A 27246-nucleotide genomic window follows, 5' to 3' on the forward strand; every position below is an offset into this window, starting at 1 on the left:
CTGGTAAGACTTATGCAAGTATACTTGAGAAAGGCTAAGAAAAACTGTGGAAGGGAAGCTTTGAGAAGAACAAGCACTGGGCTCAGGTCAAAAGAGATGTTTTCTGGATCAGATTTTTTACTTTAAGAGAAACAGTTGAGAAATCATGGGAATATAACAATGATCTGTATTTAAGTTTCGTAGATCTAGAAAAGGTGCCAAGAGAAAAGCTATTCAAAATGCTACAGTTATATGGTGTAAATGGGACATTATATCATTCAATGCATAGTGTATATTTGAGTTGTAAGTCATCAGTGAGAATTGAAGAAGGTACAAGGAAGATGGTTTGATGTTAAATCAGATGTGAGACAAGGGTATGCATTATCTCCACTGTTATTCATCTATATGGATCACATTACGAAGGAAAGTGGCATTAAATCTGATATCAAAACTTAAGATGTTAATCTTAGCTCTTTCTTAACTCAGTTCTAATAAATCCAGTACAAGTCTGCAAGATTCCCTTACTAAATTGAACAACTGTTATAATAAATTTGGTATGAAAATCAGCAATAACAAGACAAAGACAATGAAAATAGGCAGAAACATTGAAAACATTAACTGTATTCTGAATGGAGAACCTGCTGAACAAGTAAAACATTTCAGCTATTTAGGCTTAATTTTTAGTGAAGATGGCAAATTAAAACTAGTATGGTAGGAAGTCAACTGAATAAATTTATATGGAATTAGAGAAAAATTAGTCAAAATACTAAACAAGCTGTATACAATACAATGTTCAAGCCAATTTTAACTTTTGGATCTCAAAGCTGAGTTAGAAATAAAACATTTAATCAAAGACTCGGGTTCAGAGATATGAGAGTTCTGAGAAATATTTGGAGAGTGAACAAATGGCATCAATGACAATATCATAGTAAAACGAGGATATTAGATAGAAATTAACATTATTAGCATTCAGGAATAGCTATGATAACACATTTAGGAATGTGTTATCATAGCTAATGTCAGGTGGTGTAATCACTTAAACAGAATGGAAGTGGAAAGGTTAGCAAAACAAGTGTTCTGTGTCAGGATGACAGGAAAAAAGATTCAGATAACCAAGATCTAGGTAAATTGATACATTAAAAAGTACCTTAGAAAACAGAAATATAAGATCTGATAATATTTGAATCTTGACAGATAACAGATTCATTTGGTGGAAAACTGTTTATAGGAAGTTTGTAATTATGTAACTTTTTCATGTGGTAGTATCATAATATCCTGTACATCCCATGTAGTATATATAAAGAATTTGATTTATTATTATTATTCAAGAACTTCCATGAAGTTATAAGCATCACTGTGGAGAAACTCACGTTAGACAATGCAAAGTCTATCTGCCTTAAACTCTCACCATTCTTTCTCAGTCAGTGTATTCCATACCCTTCATGCAAGGGAGCTACTTCTTACGACTCTCTTCTGCAACTTCTAGACATGACCTTTTGTCCCTTCTTCTTGTTGTACTATGTGAAAAATCTCCCACAGCTTAACCTGTTGACATGTTTCAGTAGATATGCGTCAACAGGTTAAGCATCTCAGTTATATGTTTTATATCATCCTGTTGTCTTTTATCAAATACTACAGATTTTATGACTATTTGTGGATTCTTCCAGAATTCGATAAATACCTAAACTTACCCACATTAGACTGACATTCCCATTTATTTATCCACATTTATGCAAATCCTCTTGAAGAGCTCCTACATGAAAACTATTACTAATATCCTATTCAGCCACACATCTTTCTTTGCAATCCAGCAACAATATCTGTGACAAAACGCTGAACAGCGATATCCAGTGTGACAAACGTTGAACAGGGAATGTTATAGAGCACTGTAACTTTCCTTTAGCAGGATGCCCCCCCCCCCCCAAAAAAAAAAAAAAAAAAAAAAAAACTGATAACCAAACAGCTTTGCTGATCCAATATATTAGACCAATGAGTATTATTCAGGCATATGCCAGTTTACATTCATGTTGCACTTGAACAGAATAAATTACAGCAAAAAGAGAAATAATTAAACAAGTTTCATCGATTTCAATATTTTGTCTCAGTCAAAGATACATCATCAGGAATACAACATGAAAATTGTAATAACACACACACACACACACACACACACACACACACACACACACACACACACACACACACACACACACACACACACACACAAGCGAAGTAAAATAAATAAAATCCTAGTCTTTATTTTATTCTGTTTATTTATTCTGTTTATAAATAAATAAAGACTAAAGTATTTGTTTATTTATTCTACCTCATTATTAAATTATTATTATACGGACACCTCCATGGAGTCCGAAGACTCATCACGAGAGATCTAAACTATACACACAATCTACCATGCCTCTCCTTGAGCCTATTAACAGACAAAGTGCTCACAACTGACTGTGGCGACCTATTCCACCCATTCACAGCTCTCCAAGCAAAAAATCTAGTCCTCACGCCCCCTACTAACCATACCTTGATTCAAACTTCCAGGGATAACCCTTTGTTCTGGCCTTACCACAAGGGCTGAAATATTTCCCTGCATCAATCCTATAAACTTTAAGCAAATTAAACGTATCATATCCCCTCATTTACTCCTGTCAACCAACTTCTGCAATCCACACACCCACAACCTATCTTCAGATTGAACATTTCACAAACCACTCACCATCTTGGTCACTCACTTCTGAATCTCTTCTACTGCTTCCTCATCCCCAAGAAAACCCAGAGACCAGACCTGAGCACAGTAATCCAGATGTCGACATATCAAGGCCTTATAAAGATGAATAACAACTTTCTTATCTCTACTTGTTAATGTGTGTTCTTCAATAGCCAAGTAATCTTATGGGCTACCTTAGCAACATGTCCTCTAAACTTTAACTCTCTGTCTACCACCACTCCTAAATCTCTAGCTTCATCTATTTCCTGGAGTACAGTTCCATCAATGTGTTACAAATGCATAACTTTATACAGCAATCCCTCGATTAATGCACCTAATGCATTCTTTAAAACAGGTTTAATCGAAAACTCACTAATCGAATATAATAACCTATGGGAAAAAGTATAATTCGTTCCTCAAATTTCTTTTTTGACACTTAATTTTTTTATAAACAAATTAGGGTATGTCTCAGGGCATAGTTAAAGGAAAACCATGAAGCTGAAAGACAATAAAACATATTCAGAATATAAATTTATTATTCTGCTTCTTAATAAAGAATTCAGCTAACGTAGTTTGGCAGGCATTCGGTTTCTTTTTTCATACAATTGACGGTATGGCCCTATTGCCTCTTCTGAAAATTTTACTGCTTCTCTCTTTATCAAGGTCAGCCTCTAAGCATTGCTGCTTAAGAACTTCAGTTGCACAAAAAATATTTCAAATTCTTTCTGTGAAATCTCTTTAGGCTTGTCGATGATAAAATTTTCTTCATATTCTTTTGGATCTTCCTGCTGTGCATCTAAATTTAGCAGGTCAGAATCACTCAATTTCTCAGAATGAGATTTAATTGACTTAGATTCATTTGAAAAGCCTCTAAAATCATTTGCACAATGTGGAAGAATGTGCTTCCAAACAGCTCGCAGTAATTTCATTCAACTTTGTGACTTTATAACCAGGCTGAGATTTCTCTGATTTGGCGAGAAAAGTCTTGGAAGGCATTCACTTCCAAAAAGGCTGGTTTCATCATTTAAATATTTATTGGTCAAAATAGTCCCCATCATCCACAATTTTCTTCAAAATCTCTGGATAATTTGTGGCCACTTCCTTATCCGCACTTGCAGCTTCGCCTGTAATTAGAACACTATGTAGGCTATTTCTCTTTATGAAACGTTCAAACCACCCAGCACTAGCGTGGAATTCTTTTTTCCATCATTGATAGCCCTTTCTTTCAAGGATGCAAAGAGACGCAATGCTTTTGATTTAATAAGGTCAGTGGATCCATTTTTGGTTACAATCTTCGATCTATGTAGAAAGATGTCTCTCTAATTCAATGATTATAATACTTTGATTTCGGGTGCATGCATGATGAAGCAACCTTACCTTTCTCTATGTATTCAGCAGTTCTGCTTAAAATTGCTCTTATAGTTGATTCATCCATTTTTGTGTTCTTGTCCTATCTTTGCTCTGGACTCGCCTTGTTCATTTTCTTTATTATTTCAAGTTTTTCTTCCAATGAGATTACTTTTCAAATCATTTTCACATTTCCACAGTTTTGCTCACTAATTCTTTTACTCATGATGAAAGATTTGGAAAATACTTTAAAATAAAAAAAAGTAAGGAAAACAATTGCAATGGAAGCACAAGATATGATTATCAAAATGCTATGTAATTAGGAGAAGACATTAATTAAACGTTAAATTTGGAACATAGTGTAGATAGAAATAATGTAGTATTCCATTAAAAAATAACTTTGCAAATGTTTTAAATCAGTAGCTAAATTATTTCATCCCGGAGTGATTTTTTAAAATAATTAGCCATAAAAAATGTACAGATAGAAAATTTTTAAAATCGGTAACATTAATTTTTAAGATGTATATAAGCGCACTAATCAAATTTGGGTATAGAAAAAAAATTATGCACTAATCGGGGGCACATTAATTGAAGGATTGCTGTATTTCTCCACATGAAACTGACACCCTTTATCTCTTTGCCCATACTAACAGCTTCTTTAAATCATCCTGCAAGCTCTGCACATTGCCTTGATTAATTATTAACTAATTTTGCATCATAAACAACTGAATATTTCCTTTCAAGTTTATTTCCTGCATCATTTATGTACAAATTATACAGCAATGGTCCCAGCACTGAACCTTGTGACGCACCACTAATCACCTGTTTTTGCCTCAATTCTGCCCCTCCATGTACTAGTTTTTGATAGGAGGGTGATTCTGTGCAATAATCACCCGCCTATCCATAGACCAGTGTCATATCCATCTCCATTTGTTCAAATTTCCTTTCAGGTTATTTCCCATATCATTTATTGCATAAATTAATTAGCAGTAGTCCCAGCACTGAACCTTGCAGCACACCAATAGTCACCTGTTTTTGCCTCGATTCTGCTCCTCCATATACCACTTTTTGGTATCTGTTCTTAAATTGTATTTTCCAATGTCATTTTTTATTGCTTTTGGGTAGCTTCTTTCCTTCTTAAGGAAAGGAACTACCCAAACTTCAAATTTGGTTATATGAAACTACCTCAAATTTGGGAAGCAATCGTCTCCCTTAGAACTTCAACTCCAACAGCCAAAAACACTCATTTCCAGCCCACTAGGCAATACTGTTTAGGACGTCAGTGATATGCCTTTGTTGTTCTGCTTCAGTCATACCTTATGTCTTGCGCATATCAGTTTTGTTCATTGTTCCCTGATGATGGCAGTTTGACTCTGCCAAAATATTGGATAATAGAATTAAAATTCTAATTAATATATAGTATATGTTGTAACTTCCTTAAGTAATATCATTATGAATAACATATAAACCTTGCAACAAGGATAACTTATTCAAGAAATTATAAATAAATTTCTAATATTATAAATGATGATTAAAAAGATTTTAAATTTGGAAGAGCCTTCACAGGTGTAATATTTGAATGACAACTAATAGCAAAATCAATTGAATAGAACAGTTAATGTGTTTTATACATTTACATGAAGCATTCAGTAGTATAAAATTATGAGACATTTTAAATATAACAGTGAAAAGAAAAAAAGAAAAATGCAGACAGTAAAGCTTATCCAAGATATTTTATACGAAATCCCCTTACCCATTCCCCAAAGGTGAGTCATCAAAGACTTTTTATTTCCAACTATCTGGAAATAAACTTCTGGAACCTTAATTCGAACACTACACACTCCCTTTTAAAGAATCACTACAATTTTAGTGCTGGTTTCATCTTTACTTTTTTTCATCCTTTTATCTCCTTTAAATTTCAGAACTTTATTTTTTCTATATGAAAGATTATAAAAACACGAAGGCATTAAATCTCAACTTGCAATATCTTCTCCCAACAGTTGTCCTGTCATCATTGTTGCAACATAACATTTGATAACTTTTAAACATTTTTCTTTCTATACAAAAAAACCTTCATAAATATCTGCTAGTGAAATCTCCCTCGTTTCTCACTCAAAAGTATTATGGTGTTCTTTTTCTCTCCGTCCATCTCCACTATGCATCACTTTCAGTTTTCATTTCAATCATGAAACAAGAAAATGAGTCGGCATTACATATAGTTATACTGCTTTACTTGAAAACAGTAAATCTCACACACTTCAAGTGTGCAAAAAAACAAGCAGTAATTTTTCCATATCATGAATACATTTAAATTAAATTACAGTTATCATTTCCAATAAATAATTTTTATAATCAAATTAATGCATCCATTTAGTTCAACATTAACCTTACATATGCACAAGTAAGCACAACAATATTCAACAGATAATGCAACAATATAGTTAGTATACTGGTTAGATGGATTGGAGATTGGCTCTCTGAATGATACCAGCAAGTTGTGTATGATGGAGCAGGCTCAAAAAAAGGAGGGTAACCAGTGGTGTTCCCCAGGGTTCTGTTCTTGGGCCCTGTCCCTTGCATTAACAACACATTCTGGGAATGTGCTGTTAATGCAAGGACTGACAATTCTCTGTGTAAAAAAATATACTCCTCATACCCCTTTTCACCACACTCTTACATAATTTCCAGGGATGGCCTCTGGTTTCCCCCCCTCTCGCATTCTACTCTTTTTATAATCTCATCTGGATTAATCCGATAAAATCCTCTCACTAACTTAAATGTCTCTATCATATCACCTCTCTTCCTCCTATCCGAACTCTGCAATCCACATTTCTTCAACCTCTCTCCATAGTCAGCATTCCAAAATCTGATATTGTCCTAGTCACTCACATCTGGACCCTTTCCAATGTCTCCACATCACACTGAAAACCAGCTGACCAGATTTTAGCACAATAGTCCAAGTGCGTCTGATCAGTGCTTTATACAGTAGCACAACCATTCCTGCAGTACAACACCATCAATATAGTACACAGCCTTATATTTCTACACTCCAAATGCAACACCTTGCACTTGGAGTGTGCAAGGTGTTGCATTTGGACAAAGGAGTGGAGGTGTTGTAATACCTCCACTCCTTTGTCCAAGTCAAAAGTCTATTCAAATCTTCCTGAAGGGGAATCAACATTAGAAGTGCTTCTTATAATTCTTTCCAATTTTGTATCATCAACAAATAACTGAAGAGATTCGGTATGATAAATATGCTGTCAGTTCAATGAACCTCCCACAATGAGTCTGCCCCATGGAGGGTGCAATAATAATAATAATATTTTTAAAAAATTGTGCTTTTCTCGCCATATGATTTAAATTAACAAAATAAACTGATAATTATAAACACAAAAATTAAAAATTGGTATAATCTAATTAAATACCATAGTACATCTTTACATCTTATTCTTACAACAATTTTACCTCTTAAGTAGGTGTGCAATTGTAACATAGTATTGGGCTAATTTTCACAGTTCACAACATGAATTAGCTTGGTGTAATTTAATACTTGACCATTGCTTATACCACAAAGAAAAGACGAAGACTTGATCATGTGACTCAGTGCATCCTAAAAAAGTAAGTCAGACTTCACAATAAGTGCTACCTACTTTGTTTTCAAGAATTTTATCATTCGTCTTTTGTATAAAATTACTGTTTATGGATAATTTATATAAATTCACCCTTCATTATGAACAATAAAAAAGAAAACACAAACTGAGTTGTGGTGTATATTTTAAACCCACATTAAAGGATAGGATATTTTGTATAATTACATGTAACATATGAGAATTAAAGAATGTATTACTTTGTTATGTCATCATAACATTCATTTTTTTAAATCATCACCTGTTACAATATTTATGTAAAGTAGACCGATACCTTGCTTGAGTAAAAATTTTAATTTACAAGTAGATTTAAGAATCTGATCTGTTATGCAGACGATGTAGTCATGTCAGACAGAGAAGATAATTTGCAAAAAGTATTTCACTTCCAACAGATGTTCCAAAAATATACTATGGAAATATCAATAAAAAAAGAGAAGTGATTAGAAAGCAACCAATTAAGTAGAGGTTAGAAATAAACAGAAACATAACTGAACAAGTAACGAATTTTAAATGACTGGATATTCAGATTGATTCAGATGGAATAGCAGAAAATAAAGTAAAAGTGCTTACAAAGACAAGATTTCTGGATGCTTAAACAGAACAATATGGAAAAATAAAACCTCAATATTACAACCAAGACAAGTATATATAAAATATAAAAAGGCAAGTTTTAAATATGCATTTTAAATATGCTGAAACAGTTATGATCAGTTAAATACTACTACAGAAATGAAGAAATATGAAAAAAGTGCTTTACAACTTGTAAATAAATGGATAGAAAACAGGCAAATGGAAAACCAAGTACCAGAAGATGATGAAAATGGTAGAAAGATAGACTGCAATAAACATTGCTGCAATGGATTTAAGAACTAAAGCAGAAGTTGAAGAATATTTCTAGAGACCACAAGCCATCTTAAATTAGAAATCCAAAACATTCAAGCCTCTAGATGCTTTGGTCACATGCTGCTCAAGAAATTTATCCCTCAGAAATTCAATAAACTCTCTTTCCTTGTTCCCAATACACTATTTCCTCTTTCCATTCTATATTCTTGTAATTAAAGTCTCCCATCAGGATCACCTTCTTTTTATATGCCCAATCAATTTGCCTAAACATTTCACAATCAGTATTCTCTACATTCCCTGGCCTATATTAATGTTAATTTCAAGACTGACTGGAGATTTTCAAATGTTTGTCAATGATGTTAGGTAGAATTATCAGGAATAGTGCTGATGTTAATTCTCTACAGGAAGATTTGAACAGACTTTTCTTTTAGCTTGGAAAATGAGTGGGGTTACAGTTTTAATATTAAGGTGTTACACTTTGGGATACAGAGATATAAGGCTATATACTATATTGGTGGAGCTGTAATTCTGGAAGTGGATGAGATTTGGGATCTTGGAGTAATGGTAGATAGTGGACTGAAGTTCCGAGGGCACATCGCAAATGTTGCAAAGACTGCACATCATATTGGTGCTATGATAAAAAGTACACTGACATGTAACGATAAGGCAGTAATTGTGCCTCTATATAAGGTATCAGTCAAACTACATATGGACTATTGTGCTCGGATTTGGTCAGTTGTTTTCATTGTGACGTGGAAACACTAGAGAGCTACCAAAGACAAATGACCAAAGTGATATCAGGACTCTGGATGTTAGTTATAAAGAGTATTTGAGGGAATGAATGTGGATTATTCCAACTGGTGAGAGTGACCTGCAGTCTTGTTGTCAGCACATGCTCTGAAAGAATACAGAGAAAAATGTAAGGAAGTTACTTAACACTGTGCTTAGCTTTCTTAGATTTTTCTCTGCTAGGTAAATTGGATACACTTTCTTCTTTTCCATGACTGCCTCTTTAACTTTCTGAGTCTGCCATGGAGCTATAATTTTTCTCATCTTGCAGATAACTTAACTACATGCCTCTCTGGCTGAATCAATCAGTGTTTTCTATAGAGTCTGCCATTAAGTCTCCAAGGATTGGATCTTCTTTTTCTTTTCCCAATTTCATTGTGAACAATATGAAGCTCCTGATGCAGAAAAACTTTAGTTCAGAAATGAATGCTTTTGTTAAAAGGAAGAAAGCTCTTGACTCCATAATTACTCCATAGTAAAGTTTTAACATACATTTATTTTTCTCAGTGCTCCACGCCTCTTCTCCCCATTACAATAAGAAATCTCTCATAGCCCACTCAAAACACAAAGTTTACATAGGATGAAGACCTTCTATAATTTAAATAATTAAAAACTATACTTTTTAAACATTGCATTATTCAATACTGTACTGTCTTGGAAAGTTAATATCTAATATTACCTTGGAAAGAAATTTATAAAAGAATGGTCCATAACATCGCCAACAATAATCTTCATTCTTCCTAATGATGCATCTGCCAACATCTGTAATAAAAAAAACATTTTGCTAATTAATGAAGATTACAGAATAGTAATATGTAAGTATATTAAAAGGCAGGAAGTGATAATAATAACAGTGCTACTAGATATATCTTTTACTATCTCACAGGAAGATGCAGATACCATGTATCGGCAGATAGCACAATGGGTCGGGACATAGATTCCTCAAGGGCTCTTTAATAAGTATGGACGTGGCAAACCTGAGGTACCTGATGCTGGACCATGCCTTACTTCATGTAATATACATGTTATATTATTTGTAGACTGGGCCCTCCCCTTTTTTCTTTCCTTCTTTCTTTTCTCTCTGCTCCTTCTCCCCAATGCTATTAGAGTATTTGAGGGCTAAAGGTGAATCTTTCCTATTTTGCTATTTCATTTCATCTTATGGAGTGGGAGTCTACTACCTAATCTAGTAGACAAGTCCCAACCCACCTGGCCAACTTAGGATGAATTGGGGGGGGGGGGGGGAACAACACTTCCCAGATATGTGGAGAGGGCCTCTGCAACCCTACCACTTTTTTCTTGTAGTGACTTCACTCCAAATTGCTAATATGGTTGTGCCTTATAATACATCTCATGCTGCATCAGTTGTTGTGGAGAATAATTAGAGTCACATTCAGGGCTCAGGCAGAGGGGTCCTGTTCAAGAAGTACATTAGAGTCTCCAAAAAAAGATAGTGATATTGTGAATGAGGAACACAGAAGGTTAATCTTAGAAGGGAATTTTACACAGGCACATGGAATGTTTGGGGTCTATCGATAGGTACTCTTTAGATTGTCTGTAAAGAGATGGATTAGTATAAAATTGACATACTGGGAATTACATAGACCAGATGGAATGGAGAGGATTACTTCAAAAGATAGGATGGTAAGCTGTGATACTGAAGACAGTTCAGGCAAGAAGCCTTCTTGGTTATAACCCCATTAATGATAGGATACTTCCTATTAGACTTAAGGCTCATCCTACCAATGTATTGTAGTAGTAGTTATGCACCCTACATGGATAGGTCTGATGAAGAGAGTGAGGATTTCTATGAAAACTTACAGACTGTTTTGGACTGCCCATCAAGGAAAGACATACTTTACATCTTAGGGGGCTTAAGTGCCAAAGTGGGAGAGAGTATGAGAGTTAGGCAGGAGTGGGCATGTTTGGTATGGGTGAACATAACATCCGTGGTGAAAGACTGTTGGAATTTGCCCATGATAACAGATTAGTTATTACCAATACCTGCTTCCAGAAACACGCATGACAGACCTATACTTGGATATCTAACACTGATAGGTCAAGGCACCATGATTACATCCTGACTCTCCAACAGCAGTAGACAAGCATCTCTGATGTGCATACCTGTCCTGGAGCAGATTGTAATACAGACCATCAGCTAGTAAGAGCCAAAGTAAGACTCTGAAAACTTCCAAGTCAGGCACATCTCACTAGACTGGATGTTACCATAATTCCTAGTGAATTCACAAAAGAAACATCAACTCGGATGGATAATTTTTTTGGAGACAAATGAGGAGAACTCACCAGAAATGCTTTGGGAAGAAGTCAAGGTCAAGAAGTCAATACAGGATACAGCCAAGAAGTATCTTGGCCCAATAAGAAGAACAAGAGACCCATAGATATCAGATTCAACATGAGAACTAATCAAAAGAAGGCAGTTGGAAAAACAAAGAGACACAGGGACTGAAGAATATAAGATATTACATAGAGAAGTCAGAAGAGCCATAAAGCAGGACAAGGAAAAGTTTTATACTAATAAATGTGAAAAGATAGAGTTCCAGATGAGGAGGCACAATTTATAAAAGGATGTTTTATTTAGTTTGTGACCTAAAGCACAAGTTTAAGCCCAAACTGAATGTCATCAAAGACAGGAATGGAGCATTACTAACATCACTAACATGGAAATCAAAAACAGATGGAAAAAATCTTGTGCGAAACTGTACAACAGAGTGGATAAAGAAAATTTGGAGGAGCCCTCTCACAGAAAATTCTGATTTGGAACCTCCTCCACTTGGGCATGAAGTTGAAAGAGCAGTTAAACAGCTTAACAGCAATAAGGGCCCCCAGGTGTAGATGGAATCCAAGCAGAGTTAATTAAGGCCACAGAGGATGGAAGAATAAGTGTTTCATGGGTTAATTACAAGGATATGGAAGACAGGATCATGGCCTAGAGATTGGAAGAAGTCGGTTTTCATACCACTACATAAGAAGGGAGATATGAAGGATTGCAAGAACTATCAGTTTAATATTTCATGCAAGCAAGATTTTATTGAAGATCATGCTAAATAGAATTGAGGCCAAAGATGAAGCAGAGATGCCCAAGGAAAAGCAGGTTTTAAGAAAGGTGAGGGAACCAGAGATCAGATCCTTTGCATAAGACAGATCACAGAAAAATATAAAGAATTTAGACTCCCTCTGGTAATGTGTTTCTTAGACTACTCTAAAACTTTTGACTATGTTGAGCATGTGAAACTGTGGGAAGTAATGAAAAGAATGGGTTTTCCTCAACATACTATCAGGCTGATAGCCAACTTGTACGAGGAGCAAGAAGCCATGGTAAGAACAGATGTTGGATTAACTGATTAGCTTCAGGTTGGAAAGGGAGTTAGGCAAGGATGTTTACTTTCTCCTCACTTGTTTAGTATAGATGCTGAGGGCATCATGTGTAAAGCATTGGATGAGCTCAAGACAGGAATTAGGATAGGTGGTAGACTGATCAGTAATCTGAGGTATGCTGATGATACCGTACTCCTAATGACAAGAAAGAACTAGGACAAATTCTTGATAAAGTTAACAAGATCAGTAATAACAGAGGACTTCAACTCAATCCTAGCAAGACAAAGATTATGGTTCTCAAAAGAAATACCAACAGGGAAGCTATTTAGAAACAAGTGCACCTAAATGGAGAAAGAATTGAGGAAGTCCTCAAGTTTGAGTACCTGGGATCCATTATTAATGTGAATAATTGCTGTTCAGAAGATGTCAGAAGAAGATCAGGAATGACTAAAACAACAGACAGACACTTGTCTAAAATCTGGAAGGATGGATCTATCTCCATGGGAACAAAGTTGAGGATTTTGGATGCAGTTGTTTTTCCAACAGTGACTTATAGATGTGAGATTTAGAACCTAAAAAAGTCAGATAAGAAAAGGATAGCTGCTTTTGAGATGTGATGTTACAGAAACTGTTGAGGATATCATATACTGAAAGGTGTATAAATGAATGGGTATTAGAAAAGATCAGTAGAACTGAAAGGCTCCTTACAGACATGGACAGAAGAAAGTTAAAATACTTTGGACAGGAAGAGGTAGACCATCAATGAGATGGATGGATGAATGGTGTGTGTGTGTGTGTGTGTGTGTGTGTGTGTGTGTGTGTGCGTGCGTGCGTGCGTGCACGTGTGGAGTGACATCTTCAGAGAATTGAAGCCTCCAGAAAAGCATGTAACAGGACTGCATGGCAAGGACTGGTGTGGCACATCAAGCATCAGAGTGACCATATGGCATCTGTGGATGCCTAATGAATGAATGAAAAGATGATGATGATGACAGATTGGAGGGAAGAAAGAGAACATGGAAAGATGGAAGTGGAATTTATACAGTTGCTAACAGATAATTACATTAAAAAACATGTTTTAGAGGGGACAAGGGGTTTAAGAGTGTTGGATCTGATAATAGTACCAGAAAATATATCCATAACCAAGGTAAACATTCTGCTTCCAATTAGGGAGAGTGACCATGCAGGCTTGTTCTAGAAAGTTGCCAAATATGTGGAATTCTCTGTCAAGAAAGGGTTTATGTTGAACTATAAAGCTGGAAATTATGACAGACTTAGGAGTCATCTTGGAGCAGTGCCATGGCTTGAGAAACTACAAAGAAAGGAAGAATGTCAGTAGTGCATGGGAAGTGGTCAGAGATTGTTTGAGAGAAGCAGTATCAGACTGCATGCCCAAGGTCAGGAGGATAAACCAAGTGGGAATTAAGTGGATGAGTAGACATATAAAGCAAGAGCTGAAAAAAAAAAAAAAAAAAAAAAAAAAAGTGAAGTCCAGCAATATCATGGTGTAGCCATTTCTTTTATCCAATTCTGCTATAAATTTATTATAAAATATGAATTAATTACTAAGACAGAGCGAATATAAAGAAAAAGGTGATCAGAATACTCACGAGCAGTAGAAAGTACAAGCAAGAGGAGTACAACATACTGAAAAATATCAATGTGAAAACAGCAGTGGAACTGGATGGCATGTCAGCCCATGTACAAGTTAATGTGGCATTGCCTCTGATGAAGTTGTTCAATCTAAATCAGCTTTGACAGGATTCCAGGGAAGTGGTATAGAAGATTGAGAGCCGAGTTCTATTGCAAAAATGCAAAAAATGGTTCCAAGATAGAGGTAGCAAACTACAGAGCAATTTATATTATAAATGTTGTTGAAGTATTGGAAAAGTTGGTTAAAGGTAAAATCCAACATTGGGTGGATAGCAGTGCAATACTCTACAGAGGGCAGTATGGCTTTGTAAAAGGTACGTCCTGTCTTAGTAATTAATTCATATTTTATAATAAATTTATAGCAGAATTGGATAAAAGAAATGGCTACACCATGATATTGCTGGACTTCACAAAGGTGTTTGACAGAATACCACATGGAAAACTATCAAAAGTTGGAGCAAATGGGAATGGATATGAAGCTAGTAGTTGGATAGGGGGATGGCTGACAGACACACCAGAGTAGTATATCGTAGAATGGAATCTAGGAAAATGAGAGTGACTAGTGGAGTACCTCAAGGTTCTGCACTAGGGCCACTACTCTTTCATTTGTATATCAATGACATAGGAAAATATTTAAGAGAAGATATTCAGTTGTTTGCTGATTATGCAAAACTGGGGAGAGCAATAGTTGATAAAGGTGATGTAGATATCCTGCAGGTAGATTTAAATAAATTGGCATTGTGGGCAAAGGTTAATGATTATCAATTTAATGTTGCAAAATGTAAGGTTGAATAGGCTGCATACGATGTATCATATTAATGGCACTGGATTGCAGGAAATCGATGAGGTTTGTGACTTGAGGATAATGATGGACAGAAAAATTGAAGTTTAGCAGGCATATTGCACAAGTTGGTAAAATAGCTCAAACGATTACTTGGATGTTGAAAAAAAACATGCTAACAAGTTACGATAGGGAAGTTATTATTCCTCTTTATAAGGCTATGATTCAGCTGCATCTTGGCCACTGTGCACAGATTTGGTCATCTGGGTTTCTTAGGGACCAGGAGGTGGTAGAGATGATTCAGAAATGAATGACTAAGCTGATGACAGGTGTGTGGAATGCTCCCTATGAGAATAGGTTGAAGGATTGTGGGTTACAAAGTTTAGTTGATAGGTGGAAAAGACGGGACATTATAGAAACTTTTAAGATATAAAAGGGGATTTATAAAATTGATGCAAAGGAAATTTTTCAATATATGACAGAACAGAGAACTAAGGGCCATCTGTGGAAGTTGTGTAAGAATGTGGTTAGTAGGGGGAGTGTAGACCAGATTTTTTGCATGGAAAGTGATGAATGAGTGGAATGGTTTGCCAGAATTAGTTGTGAGTTCCCTGACAGTGAAATAGTTTAAGGACAGGTAAGATAGGTTTTGTGTGTATACAACAGTTAGTTTGTGTCTACAGTCTATGGACTCTATGGAGAAACCATATAGTAGTAATAATAATAATATATGCAGGGATTTTCTGATTTATTAATGGCATTTGTTTTTGTAAATAGATGCTACAGATGGAAGACATGAATTCTTTTCACCGATAATGAAGAGAGTTTCTTTTATTGCAATGCTAATCTATCTAGGCATCTGATCTAGTAAAATATTAAAAATGGTCCAGATAGCTAAATACACAGTGACATCTGCTTTTAGCAAAACACCTCTACTGAATGAACATCATTTGAGCTTTGTGACATGCAAACTGAGTTCATAGTTGGAATTCACCATACATATCCAGTGACTGTCTCGAGTTTTAACAGATTTTCAAGATAGCAATGGAAAAAAAAGATATAAATTCATATTAAAAATGTCATGGAAGTATCTACAAAAGAAACAAAACTGAGAAAATGGGAATTAAATGTGGAATGTCACAAGAGCAGAGAACTCAGTTAAAAATAAAACAGCTTATTGAAAATAAGCTGATCCCAGAGACCCTAGATGGGAGAGGTTGGAGGAGTGAATAGATGGCATCAGTAGCATAATCATATCAAAAATGAAAATATCAGAAAAGAGCTTGATATTAGGTGTCATCATGCAATAACAGAATGAGGGGATGAAAGGTTAGAAAACAAGTGTTATGACAGAAAAAAACACTCCAAGTAAAGCCTATGTGAACTGATGCAGTAAGCAGTGCTTCTGAAGACCAAAATTTATGTTCTGATTTCCTATCAGCAATTTTCTTCCAAATTGCATTAGTTAGAAAGAAAACTGTTAATAGGAAATCATAGAAAACTATAACTAGGAAACTAGTTATAATGCAAACTTAATTATGTAATCATCATTATCTTGAGCATCTCCTTAGTCAAAGACCCAATGTGGGGAATTCACACAATAACTATCATACTTCCTGAACTAATTCACTGACAAAGCTCTCATAAGTGTCTCTGCCACCAATTCACCACTCTTCAAATAAAATAAATCTAGTCTTCATGCCCTTGATAACCACACTTTTAAGTTATAATTTCCAGGAGCGACCTCTTCTTCTCTCCCTTCTTGCCATGTAATGAAAAAAAATTTTCTGTCAATCTTATAAAACCCTTTTAGTAACTTATGTTTCTATCACATCCTCTCTTTTCGATCTATCAACTTGCCTTTGGAATTCTTAAACCTTTGATATCAAAATGATAGAAAAAACACTCAAAATAAAGCTTGCCTACTCTCATTGGGAGCAATCCACAGATTATTGCTATCTTGGTCACTCACTTCTGGATCCTCTCCTCATTCCTCAAGGAATCCAGGTGAGATCCCTATGCTATAGCCAAGCATTATAAAGAAGGATAATAACCTCTTATCTTTGAATATCAGAATATGTTCTTCAATATTGGATAACATGAGTTATCCAATTAGCTATATTTCCAATATCCCATCTAAACTTCAACTCCTGGTTCACAATCACTCTCAAATCCCTAGCCTCATTAGTATCCTGCAGTTCAGTTTCCATCAATGTAGTACACTGCTTGTGATCTCATCTTAAAGTGTATAACATAACTTTACACTTTGCTACACAATAAATTGGCAGCCATATGACCTTTGCCCATATTGCTATGCTGTTTAAATCATGTTAAAAGATCTCTACATCCTTTTTAATTCATTTCCCCTAAGCATTACTTTTTGTTGCCGGTCCATCACTACCATCTTATCCATCTCACCAGCTCTGCATCCATCCCATTTGCTCTAATTTCTGTATGCATTCCATGTGGTATCCATTGAATGCTTTTGCAAAGTTCAGCAGTATCATGGTGTAGGTAGCTATTTTCTTTGTTCAACTAATCTGTCACTTTATTATAAAAAGTGAGTAAATTACTAAGGCAAGACCTACTCTTCACAAAACTGTGCTGTCTCCATAAAGTACAATTTTTCTAAATTCTGCCTTTTTCCAATTTCTTCCATATCAGATTATTATCTAAGGATTGATGGTAACTACCACTCCTGAGACAATAAATCCAATATGGATTCTTGGAGACAATGATCATCACTCATTGTTGATGTTTAGTGGAAAAAACATATGCCTGAAGCTAATAATTAATTAAATTTGTTTAGCTAATCAGCCTAATAAGCCAACATTTCACCTTGATCACTATAAAGAAACAGATTTAAATCAGGGAGACTATTTCTGGAATCCACCACAGCACTAAGGGGTGCTGTGGTGGATTCCAGGAATAATCTCCTATTTCTGGAATAGGAGACTATTTCTGGAATTAAGGGATGCTTAAGGGTCAAAGCTGTATAACTAACTGAGAGGGGACCTCTACATGGCCTTTAAAGGAATGCAGAGAACCAACCAGGGTTTCTGACCTAATGTGCAATCCTCACCTTCTCATGGTGCACCGTTAGGTATCTACCTAGATACTGAATGAACAAGGATGGGTTGGCAATTTGGGATTTAGCTGACCAAATTGTATTCTTATTGTCTTAAACCATAAGATAAAATGATGGCACAACATGATAGAATTTCATGCCAGCTGGAGCATCACCTGGGTTAAACAAGGCCCCCATTGTTTTCACCAAGGAACCAGGGCAAACAACGAAAAGTCAGCTACTGGAAGAAAATACTGAAACACATCCCAACTCAGCATCACCAGTGTTCAAGTTCAGTACTATCAACATAAGAAGCCTGAATGGCAAAGAAATGGAACTAGCAGAAGAACTGGATAAGTACCACATTGATATAATAGAGGGTTACTGAAACAAAAAAAGAAAAAAAAACTGGTGAAATCTTTGTAAGCAATAAATACGAAATGTTATATTCAGGCAATAATCAGGGAAAATAAGAAGTAGCTATACTATTCACACCAAATCAGTGGCATAGCTAGAGCTTTAGCTGCCCAGGGTGGACCCTGAGTTTGCTGCCCCTCTCAATACACACCAAAAATAATACAAAAAGTAAAAACAATGTATAGGGAAATAAATTAAAACACTATGTTTAATTTTTGAAGTAAAACTTCAATTCAAACATTCTAAAATATTATTTTTCTTGCTTTTCTGTTAGAAAAATCAATAAAACTTCCTATTTACAATTTTCCTCCAAATCAGTCTGTTAAGTGTCAAAACTCAAATATTATCAGGTTTTATATTTCTGTCTTCTAAGGCACTTTTTACTGTATCAATCCACCTATATCTTGGTCTTCCTCTGGATCTTTTTTCCGTAGTTTCGGTAAGTTTTAGGATTTGTTCCAGTAGCTGACTTCTCGCTGTTTGCCCTGGTTTCCTGGCAAAAACAACAGGGGTCTTGTTTAAGCGGGTGATGCCCCAGCCAGCATGAAATTCTGTCATGTTGTACCATCATTTGAAATGTTGGTTTAAGCCAAGAAAAATACAATTTGGTCGGCTAAATCCCAAATTGTCAGCCCATCTTGGTCCATTCAGTACCCAGGTAGACACCTAACAAGGTGCACCACGGGAAGGTGAGGATTGGACATTAGGTCAGAAGCCCTGGTTGGTTCTCCGCATTCCTTTGAAGGCTATGTGGAGGTCTGCTCTCCCCCACAATAACTTTTATCTTCACGCACTCTCTGATTTGACCTGCGACATTTAAACTGTTCCATTTGCTAAGTGCATTGTGAGACGAGGGAAAAATGTTGTTCTCATCTTACTCCATTCATCATAATACTGAATACGAACTTGATATCCATGGATTCTATCATGGATGACATCCCTTGACCTGTCCAAACCATCCCCTGCAGATACCCAAAAATTTCACTCAGAACATCCCAAAAGTCATTAATTCCCCCCCCCCATCCATTCCCACACACTTTCGGCCGATACGAATCGCCTTATTTCCCTGACCAGCAAAAAAAAATTTAAGACAGCCTGTTATGTGAGGTCCTTCCCGATATCTATAAACAGTCCAACCCATGATGTCAGTCGCATTTTCCCACCAGCGATCGTATGCCGTACGCATGTGATTTTTACTAATCTTGTTATGATGGTGGTTTTAATTATATCCGTTCTGTTTTATCCAGAGGCACAACAGTGGTCGTCGTAAATCTGGCAGATTAATTAATCATGTGGTGGTTTTATTTATATCCATCACATTGTGATGTGTGTTTCTGTACAATCCATGACCGTATGGATGATGTTGTCTGCATGCGACGGATTCGGTGTTCTCAGCCCCATATTCCCCGCAAGCAGCCGTAAGAGATACGGAACTTCACTAACTGGGACGCGAATAGCTATCCTCCTCACCAGTAGAGCTGAGCCTCACCGTGATGTCACTTTGCGTAACTTTCGTTTCATCCCCGATTTTGGAAATGGATTAATTGCAAAACCAGTAATAAGAATAATCGGAAACTGTAGTCCAAATAAATAATATGATATAATTATGTTACTACTTACTTTTAATGAGATGGTTCAGCTTCTCGGCCTTTGCAGAGTTGCTGGATATCTGGCTCAATATTGGTCAACTTCAGTCGAAGATCGGCACACACACTAAGACGATTTCTGTATTTTGTTTTCATTTGAAGGAGCGATGAAAATCCTTTCTCACAAAGATAGGTTGTAAAAAACTGCATGAAAATTTTCAATGCTTCTTCTGATAATTCAGGTAATTCACTTCTCACTGAAGGCGCGATCCAGAATCGAGCCAACCCAAGTTCATGGAATTGCATTTTAAGCCCACTGTTACTTGAAAGCTCAATTAACTGTTCTTTTTTCGATAACGAAGGGTCGTTCTCATGACTATAAGCCTGAAATAGATCTTGAACCCACAGAAATTTCTTTTAAGAGTTATTCGGAAAATATGTTTCAAAATTCTGTTTCAGAGTTTTGAGGTGGTCACAAACTCTTTCCAGAAACTCAAAATCAACAAAAAAATAATTTTCCCCTAAAAAGGAGTCCAATGTCGGAAAAGCTGCAAATTACCTGTCTTTTACATAACTAATACACAACATCAGTTTTCCCCCCCCCCTCGAATGCCTTTATTTTGTCGTAGGCATCAAGAACGGTTAAAGAATTTCCCTAAAGGGAGAGATTTAGTTCATTTAATTTCGAAAAGAATGTCTGAAAGATAGGATAGTGTTGATAACCTTTCGTCAACAAGGAATGATGCAAAATTAGAATTACGTTCGTTTACAAACCATTAAAACTTTGTGCCTTAATTGAAATAATGTTGTTAGTACTTTGCCCCTAGAAAGCCACCGAATTTCAGAATACCCATTTCATCACAGAGTACTGAAAATAACTTGTTATTTAATGGTCGAGCCTTAATAAAATTAACTAGCTTTACAGCGTTGTATAGCACAGTTTTAAATTCTGGTGGTATTCCCTTCGGAGGCCAACCTTTCCCTATGTATGAAACAATATACCCGATTCATATCCAGAGTCACTTCCTTGACCATAGAAACAACCCCCAACTATGCCTGCCTGTAAGGGTGCGAGCTCCATCCGACCATGAATTTTTCCCACTGGATCCCTTTGTGTATTATGTAATTATTGAGAGTGTGAAATATTTCTTCTCCAGTTGTTCAGTATGACATAGTTCTACAAAACAGAATATCGTTATGAATGTTGTTATCATGAACATATCTTACGTAGCATATTAACAGGGCATCATCTGTAACATCAGTAGTCTCGTCTATTTGTAATACATAATAAGGGCTCTTCTTAACTCTTTCGATTAACTGAGATTCTACATCACTGCCATATCGTTAATTCTGCAACCTACAGTGTCAATGAAAAAGGAGTCAAATCAACATCTCTTAGTAACTTGTTGCCAAACATAGTTTTTACCACATCTTTTATAGCTGGAAGTAGTAAATTTTCCCCAATAGAATGAGGTTTCCCTGTTTTCGCTATGCACAAACTTAAGAGATAGATGCTCCCAGTGCCTTGCTATTAATTGAACCCATGGCCAAAACTACATCTTTCCCATGATTTGATGTTGCTAAGATTTGCTGAAATTGGATTTTTTTTTTTTTTTTTTCAATTTGCTTATTTTTCACATCACAATGTTTAGTTTCTAAATGTCGGAGTTTCGCAGATTTCATGCACTCATTCGACAACACTTCATAACACAAAACACATTGAGACTTCTGTTCACTTTCATCTCCACACCAAGTAAATCCAAATTCCAAATATGAACTGTTATATTTTTCACTGTAATTTTTCTTTGAATTGCTTGTTTCTTCTATTTTAATAGTATCAGGTTTAGTCAGCGTTACAACAGGTATCACAATTTGGGTTAGCATCACCTGTTTCATTTGCTCTTCAAAGTCCTAGTTCTAAGCCACTTTTCCATTATTAAAAAAGGTTTCCGTAAAATATATAAATAATGGGGTTAACTCGTGACACCCTTTGTCCAAGTATCATTTAGCACTTCTGAAGGTATACTGAGCCTTGATTGAAGGAGGAAAGCCTTCAGTAACAAAAATCAATAAACAACAAGCAATTGGTTGAAATGTGGATAACACATGTTCACTTCAAATCTGACAAAACAGCAAGGGAAGGCAGAAGCAATAAAACTATATTGTTGCCCACTTCACCCCTCCTTTATTACTTGTCATTCTGGCACTATAATAATTTGTAGCAACAGAATGATGAATAATATGAGAAGTGAAGTGAACAATATAGTTTTATTGCTTCTGCCTTTGAACATTCTAATGCTATTTGTTGTTTTTTGAGAGTGGTTTGGGTTATTGGGTATTCTGGTTGGCATCTGAACTAGTTGTGTAAGGTCATCAGTGATGGCGAATGTTCCAGCATCTCTGCCTGCAAGATCTGTATAGCAGGAGGAGGAAAGCTAGTTGGTTTTGTGGACATTAAAATCTCCTAAGAGAATGATTTCGCTGTTGGGAAAGTGGGATTGGAGAAAGTCAATTTTTAAGGAGAGGAAATGGAACAGCTCAGAGTGGTTGGTTGGTTGCATTAGGGGAATGATAAAAACAGCATATGAATTTGATTGAGTTGGGTCATTTTCATCCAAAGAAGATCAAAGTTGGGTGCTCTCTGGCAAGGTATGTCAGAGCGGATATATGCACAGATGCCACCCTTGGGTTGAAGGGAGTTAAAAAGTGTGTAGTTTGGAAGGTTGAGGTAAATAGTGCTGGAGGGAGGTGAGATTTGAGTTTCTGCCAGAAAGAGTAGGTGGGGTTTGGTAGACTGCAGGTAGGTGCCCATATAATAATAATATTTATCAATAAGCAAGAGGAGACATTAACTACAAAGAAATATGCAGTGTTGCTTCTTTTGATCTAACAATGAACAGGACAGATATACTGCACATGCTGGCCACTGAATTAGAAACTTTTATTTAATATAGTAGTTTCTGTATAGGCATGCAACTGCTAATACTCATTATCTTCAATTATCTGAGCATAGTTCGGTGAGATATGGGTCAGGAACAGACTTCATTAAATGCTTCAGAACTAATCTGCAGGTAGTCTCTTTGTCTGTACAAACCTTATGTTACCTTATGTTCCATGCAATAGTTTTGTTGGAACAGTAATGAGCCAGTATATGGCTTTATCTACTACTGACCTTATATTGTTATAATTTCCAGCAATGAGTTAGTTGGTGTCATCTGTGGAAGCCAAAAATGATAACAACAACAACAATAATAATAAAAAGGAATGAACACATTACATGATATTTCTATATTATAAGTCAGGAATACTTGACCACACCCTACAGGCATGACAGAAGACTGAATGGATAAGTAAACACCACCCATAAATCTTCATATTTGTAGGAAAGGAGATTTTTGTTATTATTATTATTACGTGACACCTCCAAGAAGTCCAAAGACTGATCGAGGGAGGGCACTTACTCTACAACTCTCCGTCTCCACCACCCAAATCCACCAACTGCAGCAAACCAGATCATTTACACCAATGCCTGCCAGCACCACTACTATTTTCACAGACAATCACAAACATCCATGCCCACAGGAGGATTTGAACCTGCAGCCCTTTTGGCTGGAGAGTGGATATGCTAACCACTCAGCCAACCAGGCCAGCATTATATAAAATTCAAAGAGCAGATGCCAAAGTTGTACTTCACTAACCAAACTCCAATGAAAATAATGCTTCAAACATTCAAGAATATGAACAGGTTCAAGACAACATGAACAATCAGGATAATTCAGAATTCCAAATGACACCAGAACTGCCAAATCAAAGAGTTACAGAAGAGGAAAATTACCCAAGTAATTTTATTTTTTCTGATGGAGTCACCCAAAAATTATGACTAAATTACTGAAATAAGATATCCCCTTAAGAAACTTTAATTCTTCAGCATGGGTTTTGTTAAGGGGAGATCAAGATTCCTTTTCTCAATTTCATTCTGATTGGGCTTATAATAAAATCTTGGCCAACACTCCAGAAACAAAATATCTTCATATCTTAGATCTTTTCGGTTCACATAATGAACAATCAGATCAAAGGTTATGTTCCTCAGCACATTCCTATTAATACGATGATCTCATCCAGTTAGTGCTCTGCAAACACTGTACATTAATTCTTTAACTATGCAAGTCCTTAGGAAATTTGTAACTTTTGCCAAAAACATATTGCAATTTAATTTGTACATATTTATAATATATTTTTTGTGTAATATAATTTCTTAGTATGCTGGCAATAAATTTATGTCCACATTTGTCTATAGTTATGAAAAGTTTTTCATATACAGACAAAACTGTATTTGCCTTTAGCTTTTGGACACAGTGTATGTGTGTGTGTGTGTGTGTATATATATATATATATATATATATATGGGTGTGAACCAGCAGTTGTTTGTATTGATACATGATTAGAAGAAAGTGGAGAACTAATGGTAGTGACTAAACTGTGCCCTATAGAAAAGAAAATGTGGCAACACAGAATCTATAAGAAAGTGACTGGAATGATTAAGTGAGAAAAGGATCATCAATTAAGCAGACTGCTCTCTTCTGAATACAATCAAGTATTCTGAGGGAGTTACTAGGTGCACTACCCCAAATGTGAAAACAATATCTATGTTGGGTGGATTTAAGCTTTATAAAGTGTCAGGAGCTGAGCAGGAGAAAAGTACTATTTAGAACAAAAAACAATACACTAAGCTTTTTGAAGGCAGAAGATGATATGGACTCAATATGCTTGTGTCTGAGGAGGCTAGATGTGAAAGCTAACCCAAAAAGAGAAAACAGATCCTGATTAGTGAGCAGGGTATTTCTTCTGAGAAATGAGACAGCATTTTGGTGGCATTAAAATTCATTACATTATTTTCATCTCTCTCTCTTGAAAATGGCAGGGAGATTAATATTTAAATCATTGGTTAAAGACCTTGAAGTGTGAATTACCTGAGAAGGTTTTGTAAATGAAAAAAGAGAAGTGGAGAGTATTGTCATCAGCAAAGCTGTGAATAGGACCGGATGTCAGAGAGAGGGAGAGAGAGAAAGAGATATCAGTGATGTATAAGAGGAAGGGTGTAGGTGAAAGTATGGAGCCCTGAGTACATCAGCACTGACTGAAAAACCTGATGAAAGGACATCATCTAACATGATCTGCAATGGACGACTGGGGAGGAAGCTGGTGATCCATTAACAAAGGGAAGGAGGCATAAGACGATAGCCTGGTAAGAGGTCCATGATGTCATATGGCGTTCCTAGGTGTACCACCTAAATGTGAGAACAACATTCTAATGTTGGGTGGATTTCAGCTTTATAAAGTGCCAGGAGTTGAGCAGGAGAAAAGTACTATTTAGAGCAAAAAATAATACCAAACTTTTTAAAGACAGAAGATGCCATGGACCTGATGTTCTTGTGCCAGGACTGGCACAAGACTCAATCTAATACCTTGGAAATATCAACATCAACTATTTGAGCTTCTCTAAAGTTTTCCATGGCTTGTGTCCAAATGTAGGTAAGGTTAGCTAGGAGATCTCATGTGGAACGAGAATCACAGAATCCATACTGGTGATCACTAAGTAATTGGTGGGTCTCCAAATGGTGAAGCAGTTTTTGGCTGTTGATGACCTTTTCCATCAGTTTTAAGAGTATTGAGGTTAGAGGCAATAGGACAATAGTCTGATGGTTGACTTATCTCCTTTGATGGGAACTGGCTGGATAAAAACTTGCTTTCAAGATATAGAATGGATGCCAGATGAGTATGACAATTTGAAGACAAAACAGGATAGGTGAGTTCTGGAGTACAGGCTTTAATACAACTGGAAGAATACCACTAGGATCAGAATACTTATTGGCATAGATTTATGGTGAAATTTCAGAGTAATTATGTGAGTAGCTCATGGAATAGTGGGAGGAGATTTGACTTGGTTGTCTATACAAGAGTTAGAAAAAAAAAATTGATGTCAGGAGATCTTTAGGGAATGTGACCATTGTACTATTAGTATGTAAGTGAGGTGGATATGTGGAAAAAAAGAAGCTGTATCGTATCCCACAGCCTTGGCAAGGGATTAGAAGGCTTAGCTGCTATTTGATCAGAAGACAAGTTTAGTACATTTGGCCCTTACAAAATCAGCTTTAGATTTCTGGATTTTTTTTTTTTTTTGCTCCAGTTTATACTATATCTCGCAACAAGAATTTGTTGCGAGATATAGTATAAAAATCTATAAAAAAAATGTATATAAAAACATCTTTCTCTATATCCAGAGTAATTTATTAAAAAAGGGTGGCACACCATTTGGCAACTCCTAACGAGTTTCCCTGGTGTTGTACCACCTTACCCCAGTTCTGAAGATACTTTCAGGCGCAAACTTTGTTTGCTCACACTTGGATAAAGGATTAAACTAATTTTATTATACTCTAACCAAGTGAAAAATAAACTTTCAACATCTTTCTCTAAATCCAGAGTAATTTATTAAAAAAGGATGGCACACCATTTGGCAACTCCTAACGAGTTGCCCTGATGTTGTACCACCTTACCCCAGTCCTGAAGATACTTTCAGGCGCAAACTTTGTTTGCTCACACTTGGATAAAGGATTAAACTAATTTTATTATATTTCTGTTATTAAATCAGAACAGGTGCTAGGTTCAGGAAGCAGTAACCTGGGTATCCTGGAACATATAGCATTATAAGGAGCAGCGTTAAATTATAATTTTACTGCTACATCAGTTGCTACCATTCCATATATGGTCTCTCCATGTGGTCACCTCACTGTGTTTGGGTAAAAATCTATAATTACTGCCAAAAATGTCCAAATGGTAGTATTTAAGATCATAAAAAAAGTCTATCACAGTGAAAGATAAATAAATGTGTTGAAATAGCTGAAAGTGGATCAGTTGAATGTAGGCCACACCCCAATTTTAACTACATTATGCCTAGGAAGAATGAGATAGAAACATATGCCACATCCACCACTCAATTAAACTAGACTAGTGACATGTTAAAAAGTAAGTATATGACTTGAATTACAGAATCCTACTATCTTCTTCTTTGAGTGCCATCTCCTATC

General features: G+C 36.0%; 1 protein-coding gene across 1 annotated transcript in view; it reads right to left on the reverse strand.

Moving 5' to 3' along the window:
- The window catches only part of mtTFB1 (mitochondrial transcription factor B1), a 114057-nt gene that overhangs the window by 53943 nt on the left and 32868 nt on the right, over positions 1-27246 (reverse strand). Inside the window, exon 3 of the mRNA XM_090401120.1 lies at positions 10001-10083. Coding sequence (XP_090257246.1) covers positions 10001-10083 — 83 coding nt within the window. The remainder of the gene's footprint in view (positions 1-10000; positions 10084-27246) is intronic.

This window comes from Typopeltis vanoorti, chromosome 12, assembly GCF_054136105.1.
Source record: "Typopeltis vanoorti isolate ZY-2024b chromosome 12, IOZ_Tvanoo_1.0, whole genome shotgun sequence".
Classification (NCBI taxonomy): Eukaryota; Metazoa; Arthropoda; class Arachnida; order Uropygi; family Thelyphonidae; genus Typopeltis; species Typopeltis vanoorti.